The sequence below is a fragment of the Syngnathus typhle genome, linkage group LG2 (assembly GCF_033458585.1).
Source record: "Syngnathus typhle isolate RoL2023-S1 ecotype Sweden linkage group LG2, RoL_Styp_1.0, whole genome shotgun sequence".
NCBI lineage: Eukaryota > Metazoa > Chordata > Actinopteri > Syngnathiformes > Syngnathidae > Syngnathus > Syngnathus typhle.
In genome coordinates this window covers 15,267,851-15,279,711 of record NC_083739.1, presented here as the reverse complement: position 1 = coordinate 15,279,711, position 11,861 = coordinate 15,267,851, and the positions used below count along the sequence as shown (strand labels likewise).

Sequence of the window (11,861 nt, the reverse complement as noted above, 5' to 3'; positions counted from 1 at the left end):
CTGCAGTCTTGTTTTCAAGAATCTTTTGATATGTTGAATGCCTCGACTACCTGATGAGCATTAAGGTTTACATGGGTATTAAAATTGTTGGGGGAACCTCATCCTCGCTCCTATTTTCACCTTGGAACGAGACGAAAGTATTCAATGAATGAATCTTAATCCTCTAGTATTCTTTCAAGGACGACATCTGGGAAAACCACAGACTGTTTAATCCAATGTTAGAAATTCATGTATGACAGGCAGTCTCTAATTGAAATTGAGAGTTTAATCCCTTTCAAAGTGAAACATCATCCAAAACGCTTGCTTGATTTTCACCGGTTACGCTCAGGGAGAGGAAACAAAATGCTGAAAACAAAGATCTATGTCAAACTCTGAAGATGTACAAAAAACATGCTGCATGATTGACAAGCACATCAAAATGAAATGAGATAAGACCCGTGTACAAAGGCTACAATGTATGATCATGTAAACAACACCCATTTTCGCTTTTCTGGAAGGCATTCAGCAAGCAAAGGGGGTCAGAGATGACCATATTCATACAAAAAAAGCCACATCACATTTGAGTGCAAGCAAAGTGGATTGAGTTGACGTGACAGTCGCTGCTGTTGAAAGCAGTAAAAGCAGCTTTGTGCTACACGACGTGTTCTGTCCTCAGGGCTGAATGTAACGGATGACGGAGATCGTTGGAACCTTTTTCCCCCCCATCATCACTCAGAAATTGATGTTTTGCCCCTTCTTTTATCATTTTCATTCATTTGCTTTATATATATATATATATATATATATATATATATATATATATATATATATATATATATATATATATATATATATATATATATATATATATATATATATATATATATATATATAAAACATCAACATATGCTCCTGGCAAGATCAACCATGTTGCCTCGAAGCCAGGATGGAAGCAAAACTAGAAATCTCCTTTCACGTTAACTTCCATTTGGTGAATCCTAATAGTTATTTGTTGTGATCATGCATCTAAGGAGGACATCAATCCACTGTCACTATCTGCACTGCTGCAAACACTCTGAATTTCAAGGAACATGCCGAGATGTGGGCACCAGCACTAAATGTTGGGAGTGATAAGGTGTGTGTGTATTGTCTGTGTTGGGGTGGGGACGGCGGTTGTTGCGTAAACACAAGGTGCTCGCAGCTGTCAGGCAGGTACGACTCAGGCATGATCTGAGGCGTGATTGATCGCGGGGGTTCAGGCGGAGTTCAGCGGAGGTCTCCGGTATCGGCTACGGCGTGAGTGAGTGACAGACACAAAATAGGCTGATGGAATATTATCAGGAAGCCATTTGTAATGTGGGCCGAGCCCAGATCTCTGAGGACTGTTGTCTCGCTGGAATGAAGTCATCCATCACCATGGCTTCATACTGGATGAAGTCATGAGCAGATTTTGAGGGGAGACAGAGAGACACTTTCCAAATGTTCCCACACATGAAATTCAAACTTTGAGTAAAAGCACGCCAATTTGAACTGAGGATAGTGAAAGACGACTCCATTTGGTTTGTCCTCCAAATAAGAATAGTTTCAAAACTGATCTAAAAGTAACCCCTGGAACGAATGGAGCAGGGCGACCAAATGCAGCTTGGACCAGGGTTTATTGGAAAACTCAAAGAAAGACTATAGGAAGCTCGATTAGGGACAAGACTAACTGAACAAAAGACAAGATAAAGACAGGACCGACGACGACAGACGTGACGAGAGACGAGAACAATCCGACGGGTGTGACACGCAGACAGGATTTATATACGCGACAGGTAACTGGAGGCAGGTGACTGTGATTATTAGTACATAGATTGAGAGGAGACACAGGAAGGGAGGGGCGAGCACACTAACACTGACACTATTAGAGAACAAGGTACTACCAATCTGCTTGTTTTGTTTTTCTTTGGCTTCTTACATTCATTCCAAAAGAAGGAGCAGCAAATTGAGGAGTCTTAGTTGAGATGCTGAAAAATAAAATAAAAAAAATCCTAATTATGCTTTTAGTAGCCTCCATTACTGTGAGAGCAACAGTCTGGTACCTTCCGGTTACAAGCAGCAGCGGGCAGGCAGAGAAGGTGCCATTGATGATGCATGCTTTTGAAACTGCAGGAGAGAGCGAGCGGGAAACTATGACAGCCGGGAAAGCAGTTGTAACATTTAAGATGACAGAAGTAACGTTAGCTGGCTTCAATTACACGCCTTCAGCAATGGCCATCGATTGATGTTACTAAATAATATCATACTAATCAATCACCATTGCTCAAGCGTCGTCACATGCATACTTCCCCAAATCCTGCAGGCACAGCACCTTGTTCTAATAATATAGCACATTTTCAAGGATGAGAAGTCGCAGAGATTAGGTTACATCATGACAATTGAGAGATCTTTGTTATTTATTTATTTATTTATTTATTTATTTATTTATTTATTTATTTATTTATTTATTTATTTATTTATTTATTTATTTATTTATTTATTTATTTATTTATTTATTTATTTATTTATTTATTTATTTATTTATTTATTTATTTATGATAATAAAAAAAGTTAGGTACAAAATCAGTTTGGAACAAACAATCCCTGTACAGACATGTGCATGGCAGCAAGCGCCACGCAGCCTCTGTTCCTTTAATAAACTGCTGCTTATCTGTTCTCACAAATGTCTCGCTGCCATCATCGTCGTCAGGTCCGGCCCGGTGGAAGGAGGGAAACAGGGAGGGAGGGAGGAGTTTTCAATGTTCAGTTTCTCGCGTGGATCTCTGCGCGCTGACATCGCCTATCTGCTCTGCCCGTACCCCCTGCACCCAGCAGTCCACGCTAGCGGTGCCAAAAGCCCTTTTTTGTTGTTTTTCTACATTTTTTTTAATTGAGCTCCACCACGCGTTAAGAGTCGACGGAGGTGGAAGTGGACGCGCGCGCATACGCGGGGACCAGCGATCAGATGGACACGAGAAGGGGGGCGCTCTGTCCCGCGTAGAAGACGGAAGAAGCTCTGATTTTTTTTATTTTTTATTTAATATGTATTGATTGATTTGCACGCTCTCGTTTTATTTTTGATCTGCTTTGCGACACAAAGCGAACTGGATTCTCCCCGGCAGCCAGCTTGCAAGCCACAAGCGACGTAAAGAAAACAAAAAAGAAAAAAACGAAACCACGCACTCCAAGCGCGTGTGCGCTCTCTATGCGCGCGCACGAGAGTGGCCCCGCATTGTGGTTGCACCTGGGCACGCGCGCGCGAACGGCCACCCCGCGGCACCATGCCACGCAGGAAGCAGCAGGCGCCTCGAAAGGCTGCGGGTAAGAAGACGTCTCATCCACTCTCGTTGTCTTCTTTTTATTAGGAACATTGTTAGGCTTGTTTTGCCTTTGTTGCCATGGTCACCGCCTCACCTAGGTGCCTCCTCCCACCAGTCCTCCCTTCCTCCCTCTCAACAAACTTTTTTGGCTTGTTTTCATACAGGACCCTCTTATACATACGACACATACGATGCATTTAGTTAAATTGATATTTGATGTACCGCAATAAGTTTGTTTTAATGTATGATAGCAGCAAGGCATTTTATTGGGAACACCTGCGCAACATCCATGTTCTGCGCAGCACTTAAGATCGTGGTCCGCGAATGAGGTGGAGGCAAGGTGCATAAGCCAACTTCAAGTTGCCCTATCTATATCTATATCTATATCTATATCTTTATCTATATCTTTATCTATCTATCTATCTATCTATCTATCTATCTATCTATCTATCTATCTATCTATCTATCTATCTATCTATCTATCTATCTATCTATCTATCTATCTATCTATCTATCTATCTATCTATCTATCTATCTATCTATCTATCTATCTATCTATCTATCTATCTATCTATCTATCATCAACAATTCGTTTAACTTGTCCCCTTTCAATGATCCTCCTCCCCTTGCATGCCTGTATGTGTAGTAGTTGTAAAAGAAATAAGTAATGCTTTCCTTGTCTGCATGATGTTTTGTGAAGCCGCTATATCCTGCATGTGAACTCTCTGTGAACTCTTCATCATCTTACGGACAGACTGATTTTTTGGGGAGGGGCTTTATTGTATATGACTTAAATACTTCCAGTCTTTGGGGATGCTAAATTCGCCAAAGGGTGCCATAATCTGTGACCTTTGCCCCCTTGTCACCTAACCCCTTAGGAGTGTTTTCAGAGGATGCCCTTTTTTTTCTCGCGCGTGTGAAGCTGTGAGAAGTTATCAGTCTTTATTATGGCTGCGGATGCTGGGAGCAGATGGCGATTGTTTCTCCGCCAATGATAGCGTTGCTTTTCTACGTGACGAAGATACTAAGATTTCACACACATGCCCGCGTGCGCACACACACACACAAATATAGTCACGCTCAAAATGCACCGAATATTTTTTTCTCACATTTCAACCTCCAAAGTGGTCCTTCCCTAAAAAGCCCTTGCTTTCATTATTTAGAAGTGGGTTGGGGGAACTTTTTAGACGGTGCCTAAGTGATCCCTTTACACGCTCCCTAAATGTGTCGGGCCTGTGCGAGCGTACAAATAAGCCCTCCAGAAGAGTTTCTTCATTGTTGAGGTAATTGTCTTCTGGCTGACAGGCACATTCATCAGTGGCTTAATGGTCAATCAAAAGTTGGCAGGCAGAGTGTTTTCATTCTTTCCTATCCACTACATTAGGAATACTTCATCAAAATGTCGGCCCGCTAATGGCTGTGAAGAGTTCATGACTGACTGATCCCTTGTCTGCGAGCCCCCCCCCCCCTCCTTCCTCCTCTCCCCAACCCACTTTTCTTGAAAATTAACAGCTCTGCGCTTGTGAGATGTGGGCCCGCAGATAAACAAATTGTGCATTAATATTTCATCTTCAAGACCTGCGTCGGTGCCGCGAAGCGGTGGAATATTCCCGGCCCTCGTTGTCATTTTTCTCGTTTTCCCGCGCCCCTCCTCTTCGCCGTCCTCCCCTATTCTTGAAGGCTCTTTGCAGCTGTAACTCATTTCACTTGATGACTTTACTGAGGTTACAGAGAGTGACGACAAATTGATTACCTGGCAGAGCAAGAATGGAGCGAGCGGAGACGGCGGCTGACAGTCATGTTATAATAATATGTTTAATGATGTGTGCAGCGGGAACAAGGGGAAAGGAGGATGGAAATAAGTGCACACAAGATGCAAAGGAATACATTTTTAAATGTGTTCATTGTTGATGTAGAGCCCTTAAAGATGCTATGTCCCTTCTTTTTTTTTTCAATCACAAAGCAGTCAGGATGCTCCTCTGGGATTTGTAGCATTTATTAATAGATGTATATGGAAATGTCAGATCATAACTAGACCCGCTGCACACAATATTAGGTATACCTGCACAATCTAATGAGATCCAATACAAGAGAAGGATCAAATATCAAAACACTAGAATACGGCACACAGTCGAAAGCAAAGCAAAGGCGAGGCCAAACAAAGTCAAATTGTACGGCTTCTTAGATTATTTGTTAGGTTATTTTTTTAAGAATTCAAAATTTAGAAAAAAAAAAGTTACCGTTTTTTTCCATGTATAATGCGCAAAATTTAGCTAATTTATTGTCCTAAAATCTGGGGTGCGCATTATACATGGGTACAAAAAAAAATTCTCAATTTCTCTGCTGTTCACTTCAAACACACTCCATACGAACACAACGCTCTCGTATCAGACGCTTGCTAGATCACCTGCTCGTTTGCTGTCACAATGTACCCTACACAAAGCCGAAACATTTCTTCGCTATTGAGTATGCTAGCGCATGCGCAGTGATACTGACCGGCAGAACATCCGGTTGTTCCCAAAGATGATCTTTTTTCTGAAATAATTTTACGTTCACGGACTTAAGTAGGAGTCAAAATCTGGGTGCGTATTATACATGGGTACAGGCTTTTTTCCAGCATCAACATGCCATTTTTAGGGTGCGTATTATACATGGGGGCGCATTATACACGGAAAAAAACGGTATTTATCTTATAGTGTTTTGGTGATGACTTTTGATGAGACAAACCAAAAGTCACAACAATAACCTGTCTGTCTGTCTGTCTAGCACTGCAAAAACGCCACCAACAATTTATGTAGCAGGATTTTCGAGGGAAAAAATAAACACCACGCCACAGTATTGCGCATTACCAGAACATAGGTAATTGCAATATAAACAATAAAAATACATCAATTGGCATTGTGCGACACATTCTGAAGTGTGAGTCATGACCAACAGTTAGTAATATTGTACACACTGATTTGATGCTAAAACACACAAAAAGTCTGCAGCAACATAGCTGAAATATTAATGGTCGTTTTTCGCAAATGCAAGTATTATGATATGCTCTGTCAGCATTTTTCGGACCACTTATGTTCAAATACACATTTTCAAAGGTTTATAATTACCACAACCGCAGTGTTAGTTTCATTAAGCCATCTATGGGGATTTACATGCATGTTATCATTAAGCCAACCCTCTATTTATCCTAAATCCATCCATCAATCCGTTCGTCCGCACGTCAGTCCGTTTGTCCATCCATCTGTGCATCCAGTAGTTTTTCTTCATGCGGGGTAAAAGTTTGAACAGGATAAAAAGAATGTTTGTAAACTGCAGGTCTTCCCTGTATAATGAAAATGGATTTAATAGCGCTTTGGAGAAGAGCTCTTGGAGTGCAATGAACCTTCATCACTGTGAGACGTTATCAGCCACATGTTGTGCTTTTATTCAGTTTAAAGGCGCCGTAGTAGCGCAAGGTTCATGTTTGAGTGAAAGGAGCCATATGTTACTGCGCGACCCGTGGGAGGATCCCTCTCGCTGTTGTTGTTTTTAATTTTTACAATAGCGCTGTGCCTGTAACCCAATTTGCTGTTAACAAGATGAATTGGGGAGCAGACAAAGGCATTAAGTGTTGCAGCGCCGGCTCGTGACTGACAGCAGCTTGTGGGAATGGCCTCGCACAGATTCTTCCTAAGTGGCTCGCTCAGAAAACATCCGAGCATCAAGGCAGATGTTGTTGATCTACTTGAGGTGGGAAAAGATAGTCCAGTTTGAAGGAAGGACTAACAAAGCTTGTTCTTTTGTTACCGGGGAATTTGACACCTTCTCTTCAGCGATCACGCTGTCTTGGTGCTATATTGTTCTGACATGCTTTATGTGGTTGAGAATTATTATTTATTCTTTTGACGTCTTGATTGTGTAAAAAGATGACAAAAGTCATTCAGTAGAGCACAGACCTCCACCAAGGTCAAACAATCCTTATTTAGGATACCGCATTATTGGGATAGGGTTAGAGTTACTAGTTTGTTTTTGTGCCACAATATTTGTTGCATTCAAATTTGGCCCAGTTTCCAATTCTCAAAGTTTGGTAGAAAGCATTTCATGTGTAATCCAGCTAATAAACAAACAGCCATGAATACAACATGACCTATTTCCACTCTTAACTGATCCACACTGCACCACATTTTGGCGTCTTTCCGTCAGCGTATCAAGCGTAGTGGTACGGATACCTAAAGCTCGTGTGTTGATTGTTGTGTATGAAGCGCTCACTTCCAAACTAGTGGGGAGAGGAAAAAAAACAAACTCAAAATCAAAATTAAAAGCAGAAAAGTTGTGTAACTTTATTTTGTGGAAACGTAATTATGTTCTGGGGCACCGAACTTCGGCTGGAGGTCCAGGAAGTTGCAATGTGATGCAATCATTAGCGGGCATTAAATCTCAGTGTTTCTCTGCGACAAGGTTGACGTCAACAAATATTTTGATCAAATGCAGTCTCCCGAGCGTGGCGCACTTTGCTGCAGCGTATGCAGTTTTGGGCTCTCCCACCTTTGAGATTTCCCATAATAACTTCCTCTTCATCAGCGACTTTTTACTGTAAAATGAGGAGAAATCTCAAGTCAGGTAAGATGGTGGCAGGTGCCGCTAGCTGCTTGTGCCGATAGAGGATGGAGTTATGTTTTCTGCGTCATGGTGAAGCGAGACTCCTGCGCATGAGCTGATTTTTAGTGGACAGACGCACTTCCTTTGTGTGATCAATTGACTTCATTAGACTGTTGCATTTTCCATTTGAAAGGACTTTTGGTTCTTGTTTGTTTCTGAGGGTTTCTCCCTTTGACATCCACTTTGGGAGGTAAACTACATGCTCTGTTGTGATTGTCTAAAATCTTTGTCTTGTTGCATAATCACACTTCTGCTGAGTCCATTTCTCTGTAAATTACTAGAAAAAAAGGATTTTGTGGACTTTGTGGAATTATTGTGCAAATACCACCATATGCATTTACATTGAACAGAGATAGTTACATTATGTTGATGGTATTTAGTTTTCGTTTAATTTACATAATATAGTTTCTTGCACTATGCACTAACAATGCCATTATGCACTCACAATGTGGTTCCCCCAAAATGTCTACGCTGAAGCTTTTAAAACAACACGTTGACGTAAAAATGTCCAACTTTCTTCTCCCTCCGCTACACCCGTTCACCTCGGCGTCCTCTTGAGACATGCGCCAGTTTCCAGGCAAACGACACAATTTAATTCATGTAGACGTGACACAGAAAATAGTCAATTTCTGATTTTTCATCCATTCCTCATTAAGTGTGACAATAACTAGAATATTGGGATGTGAGTTAAGTGTAAACCTGCTAAACCGATGCTTTGTGCGCATCTGAAGGATAGAGTAGCAACGGTCGGCCTGCAATCGATTACACGGTGCTGTTGGAGGTTGTCTGTTTTATGTTCTTTGCGCTGAAATGCTCACTTCCTCATGCGCCGTGTGTTACTTTTACGACGAACATTCCCGCCAGAGCTCTCGTTTTGGTAATTTATGCCCGTGGCCCCACGTCATTTCCATCTTTTCCATACACGGAGATTTAGGCGTTCATCTTGTACTTGTTGACCTACATGTGTAATGTCGGGAGGTGGGGAGTGGAGGGGGGCGCGTCTGCCATATGGAGGCCTTAAAAACAAATCACAAACAGATTAGGTTCACCTGACTACCAGTGTACCTTTCACTGAATGAGACCAAATGATGTTCTGCTTTTGTTCAGCAGCCGCTGTGAAATAATATTGATTAAAAAAAAGAAAAAGAACCAGCACTATAGTTGGATTGAAATGAGCGCATGATACACCAAAAATTCCTGTCACGAAGGGAAAAAAAGAAACAAAGAAAACATTTAAGTTAAGTTATCTGATTTGCTGCTTATCAAACTTCTGATGAGCCGCAATTAAGATGAAATATGTAAATTACCCCTCGCCTCCATGTGACTGCGAAAACGATGGAAACAATGTGGCTAATTCTAATGGAGTGATCTGTGGTAATTGCGAAGGAAAATCAACGTCACATGATACACATCCTCAGGGAGGGTCATCGTGGGGACGTTTATATCCAGGTGACGAGGAAAATGCCTTGTTTTGTTGGCCACTGTTAATTAATTCCCAACCTAGTTAGGTGCCTAAACGGGCTGCAGTACATGAAAAAAAAAAAGTAATAAGCCTAACTCTGGGCGGTACGGTTCTGAGAAAAAAAAATGCGATGAATAATATCACAATATTGGAAAGACTTATGCTGACACTTTTGGTATTTTGTTTAAATGTACTAGTGGTTGTTAAAGCAATATTAAAGACTTATTTGAGCTAAAAGTATTTTGAGTATTTTTTTCTACCGTACACGTACTCAGCTGTTATAAAACTGGACATGAAATTCCTCAATTGATTGCTAATTAATCCAGCAACAAAGGGTCTAATGTACATACTTATATTACATCATAGTTTAATTGATTGTAATTAGGAACCAAATTTGGTTACTTGAGTGGATTTCAAAATTGATTTGTGAGGGTACCCTAATTTGAAGATAGCAAAAAACAAGACATTATTCTGGCAAATATAATTTAAGCATGACAAGCTAGCGAAAAAAATAATACCCAAATACATTTTTGTGAAATTTAGAAACAAATAATTAAAAATAATTTTACACAAAGGTAAAATAAAATCTGTAAATATATAATTGAGTTTTGAGTGTTTGCGCAGATTGCTTCAGTATAATAACCACATAATGTAAAAATACATCCATTTGCTTTTTAAATTATATGATTTAATTATGTTGATTTCAAATAAGAAAAATAAAATCGACTTGTAATTATCAATTTTTTAGCTGTGAAAATTTCAATGTATTTTTGCGTCCATCATGACAATCCGCAATCAAGGAATATGATTGGTTATTTGACAGTCAATCAGAGTGCAATTGAAAAAGCATCTCACCAACATTCTATTCAAATATATTTAACGATCACCGCATGACATTAATCACCCACTCCCAATTAGCTTAAAACCTCGCATAATACTGTACTCCGGCTTCGGGATGCTCAGCCCACGTCACCTCGGTAACGATGAGCATGTGAGCAGAAGACGCGTTGCTGGACACGTTCCTGCGGTGCTGTATAAAGTGCTGAACTTTGCACCTTTGGTAACTTCGTTTAGCGTCGGGCTGATGGCACCCCGACAGCTTTATGCGGCTCGTGTTTTATGAGTCGTCATGCGGTGCAATTACACACGACCTAATTTGATGAATCAAGTCGATGCTCAGCCGCCATCGTTGACCTTGCTAGACCGCCATCTTCCATCTCGCGCTGCGGGTCAAACAGAGGTTTTATGCATCTCTGATGAGATTTGGTTACTAGCCATTATTGGATTCTTTTAAATGCACTTGGATAAAAGAACAGTGAGTGAATCATGAAGCAAAATTATTCAGCTTGCAGCAATATCCAAAATTATTGTTATGTTTCTAAGTTTGTGCTCATAAAACAAGCTGATCTATGATGTGAGCAGTGTCATATGATAATAATACGTGAAGCTGCAAGCAGCAATGAACGGGCCCTCGCACTGGCTTTCTTAATGACAAATCCTGAAAATTCTGATCAAATTGACCCTTGCTTAAATAGCGTAGACACATACCCAATGTTGGGGAATTTTGATCCAATTAGCAAGGTTTGCTCATTTTCTTTTAGTGCTTTGAACATTGTTCAAACTGAAAGTCTTTATAGTGTGTATCAATGTCTCACATTAACGTGCATTTTTTAAAATATATTATTTTAAGTGCAGTAATCACTACTTAGATCACATATGTTGCGCATCACCATACAGGGTGTTGACATGTCTCACCTCCAACATTCTGCTACAGTGAACTGTGGTCTCTCTGAGGCACCGTAGTGCGCGTGTTTCAAAATGCACACGCTTCGAACTTAGGTCATTGCATTCTATTATTCCGCCACTAGATGGTGAAAAAAACGATACACTGTCCCTTTAACTGCTCTAACCAAAGCTGTGTTATTGTTTTGTCTTTAATGTGGGCCAATTATAGCCAACATACGTGTTGCCCGAGACAAAGGCCTGGATTGCCTTGACTTGAAACACTGATTTATAATTTGAGTTTTTACAAACACCAAACAGTAACAATATCGTCTCACACAAAGAGGTGAGCTGGCAAAGCAGTAACCGCGCATTTCCCTGATTGCAAGTGCGTATAAAATCCAAATGAAGCCGTTATTTGGGGCTAAAACGACGACATATTGTCACGTTAAGCCCGCTCTGCCTGAAGGTCTTTTGTATTTGGAGGTCACCCGCCCGCCTGTGTCTTCCCAACGTGCTGAGCGAGTCAGTTGAAGCGACTTAATTGATACTCATTAAACAGCGGTGACAGCTTCAGTGTCCGTGATGGATGTGGAATAATTGTGTTGTGCTCACAACTTGATTAAGAGAAGCAACAACAGTGGCTGACGAGTGTGTCGGGCCGCCGCACCCGCGGGACGTCCTGAAACATAACAAAGCCTCGAAAGTCGAACCATTGATTC

At 40.9% G+C, this 11,861-nt stretch overlaps 1 protein-coding gene across 1 annotated transcript in view; it reads left to right on the top strand.

Annotated features, from left to right (window-relative positions):
* Nucleotides 1-2,743: 2,743 nt before the first annotated feature.
* Nucleotides 2,744-11,861, top strand: part of LOC133142833 (teashirt homolog 2) — a 37,499-nt gene continuing 28,381 nt past the window's right edge. The window contains exon 1 of the mRNA XM_061264429.1: nucleotides 2,744-3,318. Coding sequence (XP_061120413.1) covers nucleotides 3,279-3,318 — 40 coding nt within the window. The 5' untranslated portion in view covers nucleotides 2,744-3,278. The remainder of the gene's footprint in view (nucleotides 3,319-11,861) is intronic.